The sequence below is a fragment of the Hemicordylus capensis genome, chromosome 6 (assembly GCF_027244095.1).
Source record: "Hemicordylus capensis ecotype Gifberg chromosome 6, rHemCap1.1.pri, whole genome shotgun sequence".
Lineage (NCBI taxonomy): Eukaryota > Metazoa > Chordata > Lepidosauria > Squamata > Cordylidae > Hemicordylus > Hemicordylus capensis.
In genome coordinates this window covers 66444269-66466144 of record NC_069662.1, presented here as the reverse complement: position 1 = coordinate 66466144, position 21876 = coordinate 66444269, and the positions used below count along the sequence as shown (strand labels likewise).

Here is a 21876-nt window from a genome sequence, read left to right as displayed (position 1 = left end):
AACGCAGTGCCTCCAATTCCCATACTCGAGAGGTGGCACCCACTAGGTGGGCCTCAGTGTGGACATTGAAATCCCCCAAAACAATAAGCCTGGGGGAACCCAAGGCCACCTCCGCGACCACCCCCGCCAGCTCAGGTAGGGAGACTGTGAATCCCCAGCCTATCTCGGAGGCCCACCCTCAAGGACAAACACTCAAAATTCTGAGATTGCCTGACCGGGCACCTGGAAACGGGGAGGGTCTCTCGAAAGATGACTGCAACGCCTCCTCCCTGACCCTCGAGGTGGGGCTGCTACACAATCTGGAAACCTGGAGGACAGAGCTTAGAGAGACCAACCCCGCCCAGCGCATCCAACCAGGTCTCCGTCACACATACCAGGTCAGCACGCTCATCCACAATCAAATCGTGGATGAGAGAAGTTTTTGCATTCACAATATATAGACAGACATTAGCTCCATAAAATCAATTAAATTCTAAAAACAGTTTAAAACAAATCAATAATCCAAAATTTTAAAAGTTAAAAAGCTAAAAAGGCCTGGGTAAAAAGATAAGTCTAGACACTTTTTAAAAGCTGCTAAAGATGGGGAGACTCTTATTCCCACAGGAAGCGTGTTCCAAAGTCTCGGGGTAACAACAGAGAAGGCCCATCCCTGGGTGGCCACCAGATGACATAAAGGTAGCCACAGACAAACCTCCCCTGATGTATGCAGTGGACGATGGGGATCACGCAGAAGAAGATGCTCTCTTAAGTACCATGGGCCTAAGCTGTTTAGGGCTTTATAGGTTATAACCAACACTTTGTATTTTGCCCGGAAACTTATTGGTAGCCAGTGCAACTCCTGTAATATAGGAGTAATATGGTCTCTTCGAGATAACATGGAGACCAACCTGGCTGCCACATTTTGTACTAATTTCAGTTTCTGGACTACATACAAAGGCAGCCGCACATAGAGTGCATTGCAGTAATCAAGTCTGGAGGTTACCAGCAAGTGTACTACTGTTTTGAGATCATGAACCTCAAGAAATGGACGCAGCTGGCATCCAAAGCTGATAGAAAGTGCGTCTGGCCATTGCCTCAGCCTGGGGAACCAGGGAAAGGTGTGGATCCAGAAGCACTCCTAGACTGCGTGCCTGTTCCTTCTGAGGAAGTCTGACCCCACCTAGAACAGGTAGATCAATATTGCTTCCCGAGTGATGACCCCGCACAATAAGTACCTCTGTCTTGTCTGGGTTCAGTCTCAGTTTATTATCCCTCATCCAGCCCATTACTGCTTCCAAGCAGGCATTCAGGGAGGATATGCCTTCTCCTGATGATGTTGACATGGAGAAATAGATTTTGGTGTCATCAGCATACTGATAACACCCAGCACCAAATCTCCGGATGATCTCTCCCAACGGTTTCATGTAGATATTAAAAAGCATTGGAGACAATATGGAGCCCTGAGGGACCCCATATAAAAGCTCAGATTTTGAAGAGCAACAGTCTCCAAGAGACACCATCTGGGATCTGCCAGAAAGGTAGGAGCAGAACCACGGCAAAGCAGTGCTTCCCACCTCCAACTCTCTCAGACATTCCAGAAGGATACTATGGTCGATAGTATTGAAAGCTGCCGAGAGATCCAAAAGGACCAACAGAGTCACACTTCCTCTGACAAGTCCCAACTGCAGATCATCCATCAGGCTGACCAAGGCAATATCCACCCCATAGCCCATCCGAAAACCAGTTTGAAATGGGTCTAGATAGTCAGTTTCCTCAGAATGTTTCCTCAGATTTCAGTCAGTCAGATTTCCTCAGTCAGTTTCCTCAGATAGTCAGACTGCCTGGAGCTGGCAGGCCACCACCCTCTCAATCACCTTGCCCAAGCATGGGAGGTTGGAGACAGGCCTGTAGCTATTAAACTCCAAGGGGTCCATGGCAGGCTTCTTAAGAATAGGTCTAATGATTGCCTCCTTTAAACAAGGAGGCATCCTGCCCTCCCTCAGAGAGGTATTTATAATTGCCACCAGGCTCTCCACAACAACCCCCTTGCCAGGTAGTATAAGCCACATTGGGCAAGGATCAAGTAAACAGGTGGTAGGATGCATCGTTCCAAGCAGCTTATCCACATCCTCAGGAGTCACAAACTGAAATTGATCCAGTCTAACCACACAAGAGGAGTTGCCAGATACCTCTGCATCTGACTAATGGCATAATGATGCCATTATGAAAACACATAATTCAAAAGTCCATACGAGGCACTAAAACCAGGCTAAATTTGATCCAAATTGGTCCAAGCATTACAAAGTTGTCAGGGAGAAAGACACACACACACACACACACACACACAGCCACTATCTTGAAATAGGTTCTGGAATTCATTTATGGGATATCATGGTTTACTGTCATCTATAATCTTAACATGTATGCCAAGTTTTGTGCAAATTGGTTAGGTGGTTCACAAGTTAGCCCATTTTCATCTCAAAAGTTCATGTGTCCACCATCTTGAATTTGGATGGATGATGTCAACACAAAATGCACCATTGATGTGTCCCTCTGTGGCATACAACTGTACCAGGTTTGGTTCAAATCAGTCCAGGCATTGCCATGTTGTTAGGGACATACACACAAGGTGATCTCATAAGACTACTTTCCATGAGGAGAGTAGGCACACAAACATTTTGCTGCAGCTGACAATGAGGCGATTCTCATGATTGCCAAAAAGTGGGCTAAGGGAGCCTAGCCCACTTTCTGGTGAGTGTGAGAACCACCGGGCTCGCAGGCAAGCCCGGTTTCCTCAAAGCTGGAAACCGACTTACGGAGCCCTCCCCTTAGACAAGATTAGTGGAGTGAGCGCTCCGCTAACCCCATCTATTTGATTGTGTATTGCCTCACCGTGGCTCTGCACCACGGCAACACATGGGGAGACCCCCACTGGGAGGCTGAAATAAGCCTCCTGGCCCCGGGGGTCTCTCCAGGATGCCCCCTGAGCTTGTGCAAGCGTGTGGGGCATCCTGGAACTTCCAGGGGCCACGCGGCCCCCAATCCTTGCAGCCCCCGCCAGCTCCGTGACGGAGCCAGCAGTCATGTGGGTCGCCAATCCAACTGCCCAGGTCTTCCTGTCTGCCTTTCTGCTAAGCCCGCTCTCCCCACAAACCCACTCTTGGGGAGTCTCACCGATCATGAGACTCGCCTCAATAAATGCATCCTTTTCTTGGATGGAAAGGTGGGAACGGCTTGAGAACAAATGGGTGAACACTTGGAATTAATTTTTCTTGCTTGAGAAACCAACATGAATGGATGCTTAGCCCTTTTTAAAAAGCTATTATATACAGATCCCTCTTTTTAGTGAAGCCTTTGGCTCATAACTGATCTGTTTTAAATTCTGCCTGGCTTTTAATTTGATGTTTTAACTGCTGCTGTTTTTGGAAAAGTTGGCTGCTATATTATTTTAATGCTTTAAATTTATGTTTGTTTCTATGTTTTTAAAACATTTTGTAAGCTGCCTTATGGAGTATGACACTCAAAAGACAGGGTTTAAATATATTACATAAGATAAATATAAATAGAATAAAGTCATATGAGAGCTATAAGATTACTTTCATTTAGGCTTTTGCAGTTTTACTAACTTACACTGTACTGTTATAATACACCCACCACAACAATGTTTTTGGAGATCGGAGATCAGGCAGGGGCTGCAGGGATTGAGGGCTGCATCGCCCCCGGAAGTTCCAGTATGCCCCGTGCAAGCACACAGGGCATCCTGGAGAGACCCCCAGGACCGGGAGGCTTGTTTCAGCTTCCCAGCGGGGGTCTCCTCATGTGCTGCCATGGCACAGAGCCGCAGAGCAGCAATACACAATCAAATAGACGGGGTTAGCAGAGTACTTGCTCCACTAACCTCGTCTAAGGAGAGGGCTCTGTAAGTGGGTTTCCTGCTTTAAGGAAACTGGGCTCGCCCACAATATAGGTGATATAGTACTATCTATATATTTAATTCTCTAAGATGTACCCATGGCTAATCCCATGCATGGCAGCTCTCATGAGAGTTTGGAGAGCTGCCGGATAGCCATGGGGACAGGGAAGAAAACAGCCATGGCAGCTGGTGGAGGCAGCCTGCTGGTGGAGCTGTGCTGGTGGGACAAGTAGGTGAAGCTGCACTGGTGGGAGGAGGTGGCCAGTTGGTGGAGCCATGCAATGGGTTAGGGTTAGGGTTAGGGTTAGGGCTGGCCAGCCGGAGGGCGGGTGGGAAAGTAAGCACCTGTGGGTGGCTGGTGAGAAAATGGTGGCTGCAGCGAGCGGAATAAAATGGCTGGGCCAAACTAGAGGTGCAGAGGCTCTGCACCTGCCCCAGCTAGTTATTGTTATTTCACTTCCTCCAGTTGACCCACTTCCCAACGTGTGAAACAAGACCTTGTGAGAGGAAGTAGGCACCCAAGGTATGCTCTTTCTCAATATATCACACATCCTTTAAATTGTGTCATTATGTATGAAGAACTCCAGAAAGGATTATTTTGTTCTGCTCTTATCTGATTGATTGGCCAGCATTTGGCAGCGAGCCAAATGTGATGGGAGGGAATGGAGAATGCTGGATCAGGGCGTAGCTATTCAGTAATTAATGGGCGTTGGTGGATATGGCAGTGGGAGGAGGCTAGACCATTCCATGGGAAACAGGATAAGCCATACTTTGACCATTTCTTCTTCTCTGCTTCCTTTCAACCAACAAGCTTCTGGTTATGTTAATGATGTTCTCCAAGTATACTGCTACTGAATGCCAGGTCAGTAAATGGGAAGACAACCACCATCCAGGATTTAACCCTGTATGAACATGCTGACCTGGCATGTGTCACAGAGACCTGGCTGGATGAGTTGGAGTATGTGAATCTTTCCTAGTGTTGTCCACCAGATTTTCTGTACAGTAGCAGTCTAGAAAGTCATGGGATTCTATTCTGTTCTCTTAGTCAGGTATCCTATCATATTGAGTTTCAGTGTTTGCATATGAAGGTGTCCAGTCCAGGACAGGACAGGAATTTTGTTTGTGTCCTTCCCACAGCGTTGTTCACCAGTCTCACTGCCTAAGGTGGGGTGAGGTGGTTCGAGCTGAGAGAGTAGTCTCAAGAATGGTACTGGAGTCCTCTGCACTGGTAGTCATGAGGGATTTAAACATACAGGCCAAACTCACCCTATCAGGAGTGGCTCAGGATTTAATGGCCTCCAGGACAATCATGGTCCAGTCCCAAATTATTTCTGGCCCAACCTACTCAGCAGGTCATACATTTGATCTAGTTTTGTGTGTGCTGGGTGGTGATATGGGTGGGGAGCTTACATTTGTTCCATTGTCAGAAAGAGATAACTACTCGATAATGTTTAGGCTAGTTGTGGCCCCAAATATTTACAGGGATGGGGACCTATTAGGATAGCCTTCCCCAGGAGTCTAAACAATCTGGATGGTTTCCTGATAGTTCTTGGGGATTTTTCTGCTTTTTCGCTGATGACTTTGTCAAAACCCAGGTTGACCACTAGAGTGGGGAAATGACATAGGTGGTTGACATGATTGTCCCCGATTGCCCTGTCCCAATTAGTAAAGCCAAGTCAGACCCTGGTTTCACTTCATCACCAAGCACTTCTCCACTACCATTGCATTTACTTAGAATCATTTAGCAGAGCTTTTCCAAGTGATCAGTTACAACTTGGTCCAAGAACTAGGCTGGAGAATATTAATAAAATGAATATTTATATACTGTTTTTCAACCAAAGTTCCCAAAGCAGTTTACATATAAATGAATGAATGAATGAATGAATGAATGAATGAATGGATGGCTTCCTGTCCGCAAAGGGCTCACAGTTTTAAAAAGAAACATAAGATAGACCCCAGCAGCAGCCGCAGGAGGGATGCTGTGCTGGGGATGGGGATGGATAGGGCCAGTTGCTCTCCCACTGCTAAATACAAGAGAATCACCACTTTTAAAAGGTAAAGGTGCCTCTTTGCTCAGTTAGTAGGGACAATGGGTCATTGAGAACCACTCAGTGACCCATTGTGATGATTTTGAAACACTTTGCAGATACAGTCACTCACATCCATCTCGAGATAGACATCATAGTTACTATGGACTTGTTTCATGGGCTTTCAGCACCTGCTTGTCTTCTTGTTATGGATACATCTCAGGTTGTACAGCCCGAGGATGTGGACAAGATTCCTGGATGGTGCAGTCCTATGACATATATATACTCAACTCTTGCCCATCTTGGTTGGTTACATAAGCATCAAAGGAGTATAATCACATAAGCATCAAAGGAGCAACAAAATGTCATGGGCTAGCAATAGCTAGAGTGTGTGCTTAGGCACAGAAGAGAGGAGCCAGTGCTAGGAGGGCAATAAGAACAGCCCTGCCTGGATCAGGCCCAAGGCCTACCTAGCCCAGAATCCTGTTTCCCACAGTGGCCCACCAGATGCCTGCTTGTTCTGATGAAGGGATTTTGGCATGCAAGATATACATTACTTTGTATGATTATAGATAATTTTAGAAGCTAGTCATTGGCCCTACCTGGGCATCTGTTAAATGGGGAGTTGACTCTGAAACCTGTTAGATGCCCCTGAAACCCATTTGAATTAAATGCCCCTGGATTAAATTCAACAACATAATAAAAAGTATTCTCTTAATGTATTTAGATCTTAAATAAGCACACTCGCTCAACCCATAGTCAAGCAAAAGAAACATCTTATGATGCCACACACTACAATTTTAATTTAATGAAAGGCTCATTTATGGCTGGTCTGAACATTCAATCAACCTGACCAATGAACTTCATAAACTTGTGGTTGTCTCGGTATTTGGAGATATTATCTGGGTTCCAGGTCACATCCAGCCAGGCCAGAATAATCCTTGGATCCATAATGGCCATGAAAAAGTCTAAGTACCTTCGCCAGATCCGAGTCATCCATTGCCAGGTATTTTCCTCCCTTTGTGCCTTATCCTGTTCTTCCAGGATATTTTTGATCCAATTTAGAGTATCTTGGATCTTCTGAATCTTCTTAAGTGTGCGCTTTCTTTTATATTTGGTGTGATGTTCAATCATCTTCAGAGCCCTGGGTTGTACTTCCTTTAGCAAGGTATTGGTGTCTTCATCATAATCCCATATGCAGGCCAGAGCAAGGTCTTCAGCAGCTTCCTCCCAGTGGCCCAAAAGCATATGTGCCTTCCCTCTCCACTTATAGGCCTGTGCACCATCAGGGTGGAGCTCTGCAGCTTTGTTGCAGTCTCTAATGGCAGCATTGGGCTTCTGCATTTTGACAAAGACACTGGCTCGGTTGGCATACAAGAGCGAGGACTGAGGATTCAATTTGATAGCCTCTGTATACAAGTTAATTGCTTTCTGCAGTTCTCCTGCCTCTAAAGCAGCACAGGCTTCTTCTTTCTTTTGGTCAGCATTGCTTTTCATATCATTTGTCACTCCTATGCTTTCATCTCCCATTTCCTGTGGGTCATCTTCATCTGGTTTAATTACTCCATCCTCATCAATTTCTAAATCACTCTCCTCACTTGTTGCTTGATCTGGTGGCTTCCCTTCATCTTTGCCAAGTCTCAAAGGAAAAGTTTCAATTCTCTGAAACCCTGAGATGGTGTCCCCCATGCTCTCCAATGAATCTCTTAAGAAACTCAGTTGTTTTGCTCTCAAAAGTGTTGGATCCTGTTTGTACTGATTGAGCAAGGCCTGAAGATCACCAACACTTTTAGGATCCATTGTGCCCTGACCAGCAAGAGGCTGGGGTGACCAGCAGGACACAGTGAAATACTTCTGCTAGGGCAAATAATTGAAAAAAGTAAGACTGATGTGCAAGCTGCAAATGAGTTAAAAAGGCACCTCTACCACAGGAAGGGAAAGGGCTATATCTCCCATGTGTCCCTCCATGTGGTCCTGTTGCTGTACTTAACTAAAGCCACAAACTTTGAAAGCATCAGTAACTATGACAGTTAGGTTTATGTCAAGAGTTCTGTTGATGTCATACATTATGACATCATTTCAGTGCTGGAGATGAATTTCTACCCTTTTGGCAAAAACTGCCTGTAACACCTCTGTTTTCCATTCAGTTTGCATGATTTTTGAGGCATTCTACCCCTCCTCCAAGGAATCAGACCTGACAACATTCTGACAGATAGAAAAAAGGTTCCTGTTTAATAGACAATTAAAAGGGGCACACACAACCTAACTGCTGTCTGAACAAAGTAGAACTAAAAGGGGCACAACAGAAAGTGAGCAGATGGGCAAACTTGGGCAGCACCAGTCAGTAGCTGTCTTGGCTTCGTGGCAGAGCAAGAAGGCAAACAGATATCAGGGACAGACATTAGCTCCATAATTTAGGATAGAGACCAGGTAGGAGAACTTGGGCAACAGGCTAAATTTATCAGCAGACTTTGTTGGGGAGGCAGAGAAGTGAACAGTGGGTAGGTTGGGGAACTTGGCTTTTGTACCAGAGTTTGGCAAGGTAGAGGAGTGAGTAGGGAAGCATATCTGGATGCCAGGCTTCAGCTTGAGAGTTTGGCCTAGTCAAGGAGGAACAATCTGGCAGACCTTGGCAACAGGGGCATAGCCACTGATGTCCATATGTGTCCTGTAAACTTGAGCCACCATGCACCCAGGAGCCACTGGGGCCCCACCAGCCACCACTGACTGCTCCACCTCCTTCCTCCTTTCACTGCTGCCATTTCCTTCTTCACCTTCCTCCTGTTGCTGCTGCCATTGTGCTCCCCACTGTTTGGGGGCAAGTGGGGAGATGCCATGGGAACTTCTGGCAGGCTCTTGGAATGGCAAGTGAAGGAATTGAATGATTCTCTCTCGTACTAGCATGACATCCTCCTGCTTGCCCGCAAACTGTGGGGAGCACAATGGCAGCAGTGGCAAGAGGAAGAAGGAGGCAGGGGGCAGTGCCGAGGGGTTAGCACTGGCTCCCACTAATAAGCAGCAATGTGGGTAGGAATGCAGGCCACCATGGGCTTGCTATGACTTTAGCAGTAGTGACGGCAGAAGAGTGAACAGGCAGGCATAGTGTGGAACAACAGGCTTTGGCAGCTGACTGGCATGAGTGAGCAAATTGGCATTATGAACCATTTTGAGCAAATCAAAGCTGGCCAGGCCACATGAGTTCAGTTAGACTGGCATTTGACCCATTGTCTTATTGACAGGAACTGGGAGAGACATAAGGCAGGTTTGCATACTGAATTTGCATTGTGTCCACCCAGTACATTAGACACCACCATTCAGACACTCTAATATTTTTTAACTAGTGATCCAGCATAAGGGCATCACTCAGGGAGTGGTGTTTGCAGCTTAAATGGACTCAAACATACAGTCATCCAGACAAAATGCTTTAGAGTAGGATTGCAACTGAAATTTCTCCAAAGTAAAATTAGAAGATAAATGTCAAGAGTGCCTTCCAAGGAGAAACATGAAAGAATGTTCTCATATGTTCTCAATGTTCTCCATATCCCTAAAACCTATGGGGTGTATATTTGGCCCCATCCAGCTGAATTTCTTTGCTCAGTGTGAGCTTGTAGGGTTAATATTATGTTCTGCCTTACAGGGTAGATGAGCCATGAGCAGGCAGGACAGTCACGAGACTCCAATTTAGAATTACTACTGGGCAAGGAGACATTTCTTGAGATGTGGAAGATTTTCCCCATCACTCTATTCAAAGCAACCAAACAAGAAAAGGCCATATTACCAGTTATTCCATACACATGGGGACTGAAAAGAGGAAGAAGGCTAGTGCTTTCCCATTGTCCCATACATGAAGCAACCCAAAGGAGAGAAAAACTTTGGTTGACATTTTCTGAGCACCTCAGAGAGGAATGCACTGGCAGGAGCCTGGAAGGAGGAGCAACCCATGGAGATAGAAGGAGTGAAGGGTGTTGAAACTGGTATTGGTTGACCACCTCAAATTGTAGAGGGGGGGGGGGGAAGCAAGTCAAGCTTTGGAAGCTTTTAGGAACATAGGAAGCTACCTCATACAGAGCCAGACCATTGGTGCATCTAGCTCAGTATTGTCTACAGGGAACTTGGAACCTTCTGTATGCAAGCATGCAGGTGCTCTTCCCAGAGTGGCTCCATCCTCTGAGGAGAATATCTTACAGTGCCTACACATTTCGCATTCAAATGTATATCAGGGTGGACCTTGCTTAGCAAAGGGGACAATTCATGCTTGCTACCACAAGACCAGCTCTCTTCCCTGACAGGTATTGAGTTGGTTCATTGAGACCAGCAGTGTGGATGGAGCTCATTCTATTTCAAAAGGCATTGTAGGGCATTCCAAAAATGACAGGAACCCCACCTGTTCCACCAGCTCTATTCACTTGGCATGCTAGTTGGTGTGAAGAGTAGCTCTGGAGTCACATAGGCCAGAGTCAGCTTTGCCTATGCTTTGTGCACCAAGTCAGTGGGTTGGTGATGAAAACAACTATGGGTTCAGTCAGATAGCATATTGCCATGCTTTCTGTGCAATCCTCCCTGCATTTGATGGCACTGCTACCGATACCCCAGTATCCACACTCTAGAGATCCCAATGGGGATGGGCCTTCTGGGGTGCTTACTGCTGGGTATGGCTAGGTTTTCCTCTGCTTCCCACATTATCTTCTTCCTCTGCATTTTGGAACTCCTTTCCACTAGTTCTTTCTTCTAGTGGATGGGAGAACTGGCCTTAAGTGTCATGCTATGCTTCAGCCTTGGGTTGCATGAGGTCTCTAGCATGGACTCTGTTTTCCCCCTGAATAGGGGAAAGGGTTGTGGTGGTGTCAGCACTGAGGCCCTTGGTGATAGTTATAGAAGGCTTGAAGATCATCAGCACCTGTATTGTAACTCAACCCTGCTCCGTTTTTTCTCCACTGCAATATAACCTATACATGCCACACTGTGAAGTCTTCTACTGCTCCAAAAGTGTCTCCAGCATCAGGGGAGGCATTTGTCCTTCAGTTCCTTAAGATATATGGCCATATGTAGAGTATAAATCTCAATGTATTTTTTTTTTTCAATTTTGAAGAAACTCGACATTCACTTAATGTGGAAATGTTGATGGAAATCCTACAATCTCCTCCCTGTACCATAGTCAATTCAAAGTAGGATTAGGGGAAAGGGCAGCATGAAACACACACACGACAACACTTCATACTTCTTGTTTGATACAAGCACTGAGTGAACCACTGTAAGAAGACAGTGGAATAAGATTGCAAAATCTTAAGAGATGTGCATGCCTATCCCTAAAGAAGATAATAGGTTGAAATATGATGGATATATGCAGCACATTTATTAAATTTGTATGTCATAGCAAACGTTTTTTCACTAATAGTTCAAAATAGGAACTTCTATGTTTTAATCTTTGTGTGTTTGTCAGTGATGGTGTTGCTGGGTCTGCACTCAATTGTTTTTGCAAGGTATTTGCTTCTTTGGGGACCCGTCAATAAATACTTAAAAACCTGCTATGGATGCTTGTTCTGCCCTCTTGGTTCTTCTGAGATTTGTTTGCCAGAGGGCCACTGGCAAAAATAATTGCTATCAAGCCATGTTTTGAGTCCCCCACCCCCTGCATGCCATGATACTAATGCAATTGCAAAAAGGAAGTGACATCCAGTCTAGTGTGACGTGTTTCAAAATAGAGACATAAATCCAGCTAAATTAACCTATTCCATGAGGACAAAGAAGACTTTAGTGATGCAGTGATTTTCCATCTACAATTTTGAAGTATCAAGCTTTGTATGTGGAGGTCATGAGCACTGTCAGTACCTATGATCTCAGACTGCACAGCCTTGGGGAAGCAAAACAGAGAATGGCCATGAATGAAGTGCAAGCAGAATCAAGGCAGGTAGCATGTTTCAGTTGCGCTGTGCCTGCCTTGATTCTGCTTGCATATTTGCAGAGGCGTATCTAATGATAATAGCCCCTAGGGCAAACACTGAAATTGTGCCCCTGTCCAAACATCTGACACCCATCTTTCAGATAACTTTACCATAATATCAGCTCAAAAATACAAATCAAGCTCGTTAATCATAATTAACAAATTATGGCACTACATGAAAATTATAACTGCACCTTCCTTGCCTCTGAGGCTGAAGGTAGACTAAAGCCTTCGGACTAGTAGCCACTGATAGAGCTGTCTACTGTAAGGATGCAATTCTATGCTCCTTGACTTGGAAGTAAGCCCCCTGAACCCAGTGGCACTTACTTCTGAGTAGACAGGCACAGGATTGGGTTGCTTGTGAAGTTGTGGTTTTTCTCTGTGTGTGTCAGCTTAGTGGAATGCTGCATCCTACATGTATGGATACAGCATTTAAAAAGTGCCCATCGCAGCATTAGGGGCAAACTAGGTCTAGGTAAAATGAAGCAGTTTTTAGTTATTTAAATTTAGGATGGTGAGGTGACTAAGCATGTTCTTAATTCTCTCCCTTTGAAATAAATGCTTCTTAAAATTGCTTAACTTTGTCTGGATTAAGCTCTCTGTGTTTAGACAAGAAATCCAGACGCTATAATCTTACAATCCTTCTAAACATATTACCTGAATGTAAGTCCCACTGTAGAAAATTGGATTTATTACAAGTAAATAACCAATGCTGAAATATGTGTGTGTGTGTTTGTCTGTGTGTGTATATGTATATATATATATAATGCTGAACCTAAACATAAACTGTAATCACAAGGGTTGCTCATCGTTAGGATATCTTCCTTTTTTCTTTAATCTATTTTTAAATTTTTTTGAAAATGAGCTCCTGTTTAGTTTTAAAATATTTATGAATTCACATGTTTTTAAACATCTGCACTCAAGTCAATTGTTTGCAATGTATGACGATCTTACCTAGTTCAAAAGAGTGGGGAAGAATTCATTCTTTTTGTTATGTAAACAGGTTTGATAACTTTTTGTTGAAAAGCAGTACATAAATTAATAACAACAGGACATTATTGCTGAATCTTAAGAGTCCTGGGTTCATCACGATGGGTAAATAATTCATTGTTGCTTAGCCTCAGTTTCCTTATCTGTAAAACAGAAATAACCATTATCTCCCTCACGGTTAAAACTAATGCTTTTTACAGCTGTTAAATTAATTATGGTCCCGGGGAATTCACATCTCCAATTTAGGGGTGTCTTCTTTGGATTTACCAAAGAATTTGGTGATGCAGTTTGAAGGGAGAGAATTTCAAGATGTTTCAGTTTTTCTCTCTGTACCGATCCTGAAAGGGGCAGAGGAGTTAGTTAACCAGCCTGCTCTTGTTACCTAAGGCAGCTCTTCATCTGAACTGGGTGACTTTTTTGTGGAATTAAAAAGATACCTCTGATCCAGTGTAATCAAAGGTCCAGGAACCAGCCCCTCTCTTTCATGAGGGAATCTTCCAAAGCTGAAAAAGTTAAGAAGCTGCAACCCGAGCCACTTGAGCCACATAGTGTTTCCATTTGGGTTTTAACTCCACTACATGCTCTCTCTCCTCCCATCTCAATGCCTTTCTTCTCCCTCTCCCTGTCCTTGTTTAATTCCAGAAGCCTCTTATTTATTGACAGTATTTTGAAGGGGGTGGGTGGAGGGAAACCACATTTCTCCTAAACAGGACATTTCCTGAAAGGTTGAAGTATTCTAATAATGCATAGTGCTTTTAATGTGCTCAGAGTAGCTCTGAAACTTGCTAAAACCAGGATATTTCCTGTTTCAAACTACAAAATCAGACAAATAATTAACCTTTGTGAAGGATCAACTTTCTCTCCTTTAAGCCCAGAATGCACACACACACCTCTCTCTCTCTCTCTCTCTCTCTCTCACACACACACACACACACACACACACACACACACACACACACACACCCCGGATGATTCTGGTGAGGAGAATCACAAGGACCGATATCCATAGTCATGATGATAAACATTGCAAACGGAATGAGACAGCTCGATCCACAAGACAACTATTAGTGGTCGAGAAAACGAACAACACGACCGAGAAGTAAGCAAGATAAGAGTGTGAAGTCTTCACAGTTTTGTTGTAAGAACTGCTGTGTCTTGAGACAAGTAGTGACTGGGGGAAAGGGGGGAGGGTGAGGGGAGTCAAATATTCCCTTAAAGGGTGTGGGGAGCAGAGCTAATTGGCTGCACACGCAGGGTTATAGATAGGAGAAGGATGAAAACAAATAAAAGGAACAAGTTTCAATTAGTGCCTTCAGGAATACGTCCAGCAAAAGGCTCATCAGATTTTACTAGAGTATTAAAAATGATGCGGATCTAATACTCAGGGTGCTCGAGAAGCCTCTCCCCCTGCCACCTCCTCCCCCACCCGGCAGCCTAGTTCCAGTTTCTCTAGCGAAAAGACACAGTCTTACGGAGTCATATGTGTAAAACGTTTTTTCAAAAATTAAGGCTTGAGGAATATCTTATTCCATTTAGCGACTGGAAAAACTGTGGGATGGTGGTGGGGGGTTCCTGATTTATGAAGTTTAACATGTGTAAACAAAACAAAACAAAACCGTGCGTTGCAATCTTTTCAAGATAAACAGGCTTGGAGAGAGCAAGAGCTAGGGAAAGTCGTCTGAGAAACAGGCAGACTGGAAAACTTTGTTCAGGCCAACAGGACTTTATATATTTACACGTTTTTGTTGAGTTTGCACCAGGCAGTGTATACAGCGTGAACACCCCCAGGCTGCTTAGTCTCTCCCTGACTCAGCGGCTGTGTCGAAAGTCTCCAGTCAGTCAACACATGCAGGCTCACTCAAGAAAATCACCTGGCGATGCCTGCACTGACAAATCAGACCAGAGTGGCCTCCGTGGTGGGCAGGTGGGCAGCCCAATGAGCTTGGGGTGCTCTCCACCCCCAGCCAATGGGAGCACCTGCATGCCGTGCTGCCCAGAGATCTTGCGCGAGTCACAAGCGCTGCACGAGTGAGGGGTGGTACAAGGTCCCGTCCAATCATGGCCAGGGCAGCAGGCTGCAGCACAGCTGGGCACCCAGAGCGGGAGACGCTGTGGAGGTGAGCAGCACAGGGCACCCACCCACTCACTGGAATTTTGTGGTGCAGCAGTCAGTGGTACTTGCACCCCCTTCAAGTGGCACCCAGGGCACATGCCATGGCTGCCCTACCCTGGATTCACCTCTGCAAATCTGTACACCCCGATTCAAAAACTCCTTATTCCCTTTAACCCATCTGTTAACAATGGAATTAATGTAGCTGTAATTAGGTCCTCAACCTTGGCTTAAGTCTCTATGAAAAGGTTTGAAAACTCTTGTCCTAGATAATACCTTCATGCACACTTTAATTTCTGTGCCCATCCTCTGTACTACGTGGGGCCCTGAAACTTCTGGTCTGAAGGTGTTTATCTGAATAAGCTTATTGGGTGAGGTTCTTGTGACCTGGTAAATTCACCCATTCACAGGGAGAAATCACCTCCCAAAGGAGACGTTAGCCTTTAGATCTCACCACTGGCCCTGGTCTTGCAAGACTATGATGTCTACCTAAAGTCAATTAAGATTTGGTCTTACCAGCTGTTCTCATTTGGAGCTGACTGTGAAGCAATCCTCCTGACTGCAGGAGGCTATCCCCGTCTGCGGGGAGGAAGCCTGAAAGTGCTTGCCTCCCTGCAGACAATCACTGCCTCCTCTCTGGGCAGTCGGATTGGCTGCCCATACAACTACCAGCTCCATCACGGAGCCGGTAGGGGTGTCAGGGATCAGGGGGCCCCCCGGCCCCTGGAAGTCCCAGGATGCCGTGCATGAGTGCGCAGGGCATTCTGGGGAGACCCTTGAGGCCAGGAGGCTGGTTGTAGCCTCAGGGGGTCTACTTGCGTGTCACCGTGGCACAGAGGTGCATTGCAGTGGCACACAATCAACAAAACAAGGTTAACAGAGCGCTCGCTCCATTAACCTCATTTAAGGGGAGAGGTTGGTAGGTCGGCTAGCCGCTGGGGAACCAACAGGCTCACCTGCGAACCTGGTGCTTCTCATGATGGGGAAAAACCGGGCTGCACTCTTTTTGCCCATCATGAGAATAGCCTCAATGTCTTGTTCCTGGGCTGCAGAGGCTTTTTCAGAAGCTTCTCCTGCGGGATGCATGCCACAGTTGTGCCCCAGTCCTACAGCACCTCCTTCTAGACTGAGCTTCCTTCTTTTTATGCATGGAGGCAGTATGGAGCGGGTGGGGGGGGCAGGGGGCTTTCCACTTCCTGCTTCTCCTCTCAGCCTCATTTGTGTCATGACTCATGAGGAAGCTTGGAGACACAGGCTTAGCTGCTTTGGCTTCTTGACACTAACTTTAAATCAATATTGTCTTCATTATTTGCCATTAGAATTTTATTTTGTTAATGCTTTACTTAAATAAAGTACTGAAGACCCAGGGTATGGCACAGTGGGGAAATGCTTGACTAACAAGCAGAAGGTTGCATGCCGGTTCAAATACCCACTGGTAGTATATCAGGCAGCAGCAATATAGGACTTTGGCAATGGTAAACCCCTCCTGTATTCTACCAAAAGAAAACCACAGGGCTCTGTGGGTGCCAGGAGTCTAAATCGACTTGACAGCACACTTTACCTTTAGGGTATTTAAGAGAATCCCTTCTTCATTATCAATCCATTGCCTATTCATATCTTCAGGGAAGGTTCATCTGAGGGTGCCTCTGGCTCTTCTGGTGACGACTCAAAGGTGAGCCTTCTCTGTAGTTGCCCCAGAGCTATGGAACGTACTTCCTGCTGATATTAGAGCTGTTACATCCCTATTGGCTTTTAGGAAACAGCTGGAGACACATCTCTTCAGCCAAGCTTTTTAGTTATTTACCAGTTTTTGTGGACGGTTATTTTAATTTGAACTTTTTACTTTTTTTGTTTTAACATTTCTTGGTTTGTTTTATGGTTGTGAAGGATCTAGAGACTTCAGTATACAAATATGTAAATAAATCTTTAGTTTTTATATTTTTCTGAAGTCTTTATTTGCTTATTGGTATTATATATTGTTAAAGAAGGGACCTGGCTCATTAAAGTTACTCTTAATTATTTCATACAGAAGTAATAAAGAAATATAGAAGGCAAATCGCTCTCAAACTGTGTGTTTATTTAGTTATGAGGCCGCTTATAGATGACCTTCAAATTAATGTGGTTTTTGAGTGAACTTAATTAGTATGTTTTTCTTTCGATATTTGTAGATGTTTTCTGGATTCCAAACCACATCCAAGAATGCCATCATTACCCTGGGATCCAAAAGAGTAAGGAATGATCTGAGATGTTTCCTCCCTGCTCTAGCCATTTCATCCCAGGAATTCTCCTCTCTTTGGATTCTCTCTTGCTCCTCCAGAGCCAGTCTGACTTTTTCTAGTCTTTCCTGAATCTCCTTTAACTCTAGCTTTTGCTCATATTTGTGACGATACTCCATGCTGTTCTGGATCTTAAGCTGCACCATTTGAAGCAAAGCCTTAGTTTCTTCATCACAGTCTAGTTTGCAAGCCATGGTGAAGTCCTCAGCAGCCTTCTCCCAGTGCCCTAAGAGCATGTGAGCCTTTCCTCGCCATTTATATGGCTGTGCAGATTTTCGGTTGAGCTCAGAAGCTTTGTCACAGTCTCTGATGGCAGCATTAGGTTTCTTCAGTTTCACAAAGACACTTGCTCGATTCACATATGTGACACTGGACTGTGGGTTCAACTTGATGGCATCAGTAAACAGTTCTGTGGCTCTTTGGAGGTCATCTTTTTCAATGGCATCAAAAGCTTCTTCCCTCTTTTCATCAGCCTGATCCATCATTTCACTCGTTAGTCTCATATTTTCATCTCCCATCTCTTGGGGAGTATCTTGGTCTGCTTCAAGGCTTTCAGAGTCCTCATCCATTTCTAAATCATGTTCATCACTGTTGGTGATTTCCTCTTCCTCATCAAGTGCCTTTCTCCCAGAGATGTTTGTGTGAGTATGTAATATATTCTCCACATGAGTGCGTAATAAGGTAAGTTGGTTGGCTTCCACAAGTCCAGGATCTTGACTGTATACTTTAGCCAGGGCCTGAAGATTTTTCACTCTCCTGAGATCCATGAAGAGAGGCAGAGCACTTGTCAAGAGAAAGCTCTTCGGAGAGATGAAACTAGTAATACATTGTAGAGCTGTAATTAAGACAGCCTCTGATCTTTCTTGTATAGCTAACAACAAAATATTAAAACTCTCACTGCTTCTTGTTGTCACAATCCATGTACATTCTGATGATGTCATCAGGACTGACACAGTAAATCTGAAAACATCATTAAAAACTTCACAGTGCACTTTTTCATGGTAGTTTGAACTACATACAAGGGAGATATGTGTGTAGCTGATGTGGTTGTGGATTTATTTATTTTTAAAGACATTTCTTTGTCATCCTGCTGTAAACCTGGAGAGAACAAGTCCCCTCTCCAATATCCTCCAACAATTCTCAGGGGGATAATATTTGGGAGGGTGGAATTTAGATCAATTTCTCTTGAACTCTCAAATTTTCTCCAAAATTCTCATGAGGGTCTTTTTCTTCAGCATAGCAGCTGGTTTGGGGGGAATGTTTTCCCCCCAGATGACCCTCATTCAGAAGAGGAAGAGGAAAATGAATTAAAAACAATAGTGGCCAACCACCATTAAGAGGGACAGAAAGAACTGAGACTTCCTGGATTGTCGCTTGTTTTCTATAAAGGGGCAAGAGAATCATTCCACAAGTGGCTGATATAATTTATTTAATTTTATAACCAAGTAGTAGTGATGGGAAGGATTTGAGGGAGCATTAGGGGTCAATTAGAACAACTGCTGGGAGGTTGGGCCTTTCCTAACCAGGAGAACAGCCCAGAAAAATCAAAACAGAGAGAGCAATCCAGAGGACTAGGCAGGAACTACACTCACAGCCACCACCAGCAGAAAGAAAGCTTTGTTCTAGTTTTGTTGTTGTTGTTCTGCCCCAAGAGTACCCTGAGGAAGCAGCTGGCTGAGAAGCTGTTGGGGAAATGTCTCACAGCCTGGAGGCTGGAGACAGCAGGAAGATCCCTGCCTGTGAGTAATAAGATAGGGAATCTAACAGGAATCTAACTGAATCTAACAGTTCGGTTAGATGCGTGAGGGAAGTTATTTTCCATTGTAATATTGCTTGAATCTGAGTTTCCTGGTTAATGAAAACTACTCTCACAATTTGCTCTATGAAAATACAATTGTTCTTATTGCATACCCTTTTTCTTTTAAATGTGGTAATAAACTTGTTGCTGAAGTGTGCTACTCTTCATTTTGGGTTTGCCTTAGTCATACACCTTTGAATGCCTAGCTCTTCTAGGGAGGATTTTGCTTAGCTCTTCTAGGGAGGATTTTGCCATTGTACCCCACCCCCCAGAAATCTTATATGGACAGTGGGTTTTCACACATCAAAATAAAGTAGATGGTGGCAGCCTATTGTGAATCCCTTACAGTTAAAGATTCACCCCAGTGAACTCCCTCCTCCTCTGGCTCTAGTAGGAGCTATGACACAGGTTTATGAAGGAAATCAAATATTTCAAGATCAGAGGCCCAAAACTACAGAAAGAAATACAATGGGTCTATTCTGACGATCAGCAAAAATCGAGCTAGCCTCCGCTAGCCTGATTTTTGCCGATCGTCAGAACCACTGGGCTCGGCTGCGAGCCCAATGGTTCTGGAGCGAGTAACCCACTCAAGAACCCCTGCCCCCAAACCAGGTTTGTGGAGTGAGCACTCCGCAAACCTGGTTTTTAGAATCATGAGTAGCTGCAGCGCGGCTTTGCACCGTGCCTACTCATGAGTAGATCCCCGGAGGGGAGGCGAAAAGCTGCCTCCCAGCTCTGGGGGTCTCCCCAGTATGCCCTGCGTGCTCGCGCAGGGCATACTGGGGCTTCCGGGGGCCTCGCAGCCCCTGAGCTCCCCAGCCGGCTCCGTCTTGGAGCCGGCAATCGCTTGGGCGGCTGATTCGGCCACCCAGGGCTCCCTCCCTGCTTGTGAGCGGGGAGAGTGGTCTTAGCCCACTCTTCCCACTCTTCCCGCTCACCACCCCAAACCGGGTCTCACGGATCGTGAGACCCGGTCTAGTGTCTAGACAATGAAGGACTTTATTTATCTGATCTTGAAAAAAGTTATTTCGTCCATTACCTTAGTGATATAATAAAATATATTTTATCCATCACTTATGCAGCCCCCTCTTTATATAAAATACAAACAGAGAAATCTCAATTCATTGTGCATGCCCCCCCACCCCCTATATTCATTGTGGTATTCTGGAAGTCTGCTTCCTTTGTTAGCAATGCCCCCAAGGTACCATCTATGAATATGCAAATTATCCTTGTGTGAAAATTCAAGTGATGAGAAATGGAGAATGGGAGATGAATTCTCCTAAGGATTTTCCATGCTTCAAGTAAAGAAAACTTGCGGGTGGTGGGAGGGGAGTGGGTGGAGAATATTCTCGTCCATGTCTAATTGATAGTTTTTTCATGTTTGTAGGTTTGTAACAACACCCAAATTATCAGACAGGTTTTTGAAAAACCTACAAACACCCCCCCTTAAATATTTAAGAAAACTTATAAATCAAATACCACAGAAGATTGTTGATCAAAACTACTTTAATTATAGTGCAATTATAGTGGTGCTTGTTTTTCACATGATATATGTTCACATTTCCACATTGGAACCATGAAAAGATTGTGCCTTTGTGTGATGTTTGTTACCTATCTTGCCGCATAATTCATTCTTTCATGCTGCCATTGTCATGGATTTGGCAATTTGGCTGCAGTGGGTGGCTATGCTCAACCACACCCATGTGTTATGGTCTTCCATGATGCATTATCCAGTGTAAGAGAAAGAAAGTTGGCTTCATCTAACACTCATGGGGGAACAGGAGTGATGGTGTCAGTATCCAGCATCCCATAAGATCCTGGAGGGAATATTGAGCTCACAGGAGAACAAGGTACCTGACACTTTCCACTCTTTATTTCCTATGCTGAGGCCTAAGGGAGACTGAAGCCTGCAGAAGAGACAAGAGAAAATCTCTGCAGTCATTGCTCTCCTTGGATTTCCATTATTTAATTTTTGTATAATTTATTTAAGGATTAATATAATATTGTCATCACCCTGTTCATGCACTGGCATTATGGGAATGCTTGGCAATAGTCTGCTCCATATGCCATTAGTAATGTGGCAACTGGATAAAAATCATACTAGTAATTAACCCTCATGGACTAACAAAGGGAGTTAATAGTGGGGAAATCCTGGAAATCAAGAAATGAGTAAAAATTGTAGTGACCATATGTAAGCTTTTTGCGCAGCAGAATAAGGATGACATTTGTATGTAAAATATATATTTTAATATAAATGAAGTAAGAGATTAGAATATATTTTCACTCTGGACAAAAAGACACCATGTAACAATAGTATTTATTGTGGCAGATAAATAATACCTAATGGGGCAGTACAAACATTAGAAGTACTTCAGTAAAAAAGCAGCTGTAAAAAAGAACGAAAGAAAAGTTATACATAAAATGGTAGATTTTTTCCAAAGAGGTGCTTCACTATACACTAGAATTTAGAATATGTGTAATGTATGGGTTTGTGTAATCTAATGTGTACCTCACTTTTCACAGAAAATTAGCAAAAGATTATTGAGGAAACTAATATTACTCTGAGATTCATTAGGGACATAGAAACATACAATGTTACTATTCTTACTGAAGCTCCTTTGGCACTCCTTGAAATTCCTCAGATGTTTTGCCTGACAAAGAAAATTCAAATGTGCTTCACATTTCAAATGAATTTCAGTACAACTTTCCTGCACTTGAACAGTGTGCCTTCCCACACATGAATCTGTCTGCCCTGTAAGATAATTTTGAGAGGCCCTCCTGCATATCCTGTCTGAGGTTCATTGTACGGTCACATGGGAGACGGCCTTTCTTGAAGTGCCCC

At 44.4% G+C, this 21876-nt stretch overlaps 2 protein-coding genes across 2 annotated transcripts; both read right to left on the bottom strand.

Annotated features, from left to right (window-relative positions):
* Window positions 1-6619: 6619 nt before the first annotated feature.
* LOC128332169 (putative protein FAM10A4) lies at window positions 6620-7933 on the bottom strand. Its single transcript, XM_053266586.1, has one exon. The coding sequence runs from the start codon at window positions 7717-7719 to the stop codon at window positions 6760-6762; it is 960 nt and encodes a 319-aa protein (XP_053122561.1). The 5' UTR covers window positions 7720-7933; the 3' UTR covers window positions 6620-6759.
* A 9083-nt stretch (window positions 7934-17016) lies between these two features.
* LOC128332170 (putative protein FAM10A4) lies at window positions 17017-18126 on the bottom strand. Its single transcript, XM_053266587.1, has one exon. The coding sequence runs from the start codon at window positions 18001-18003 to the stop codon at window positions 17074-17076; it is 930 nt and encodes a 309-aa protein (XP_053122562.1). The 5' UTR covers window positions 18004-18126; the 3' UTR covers window positions 17017-17073.
* Window positions 18127-21876: the final 3750 nt, after the last annotated feature.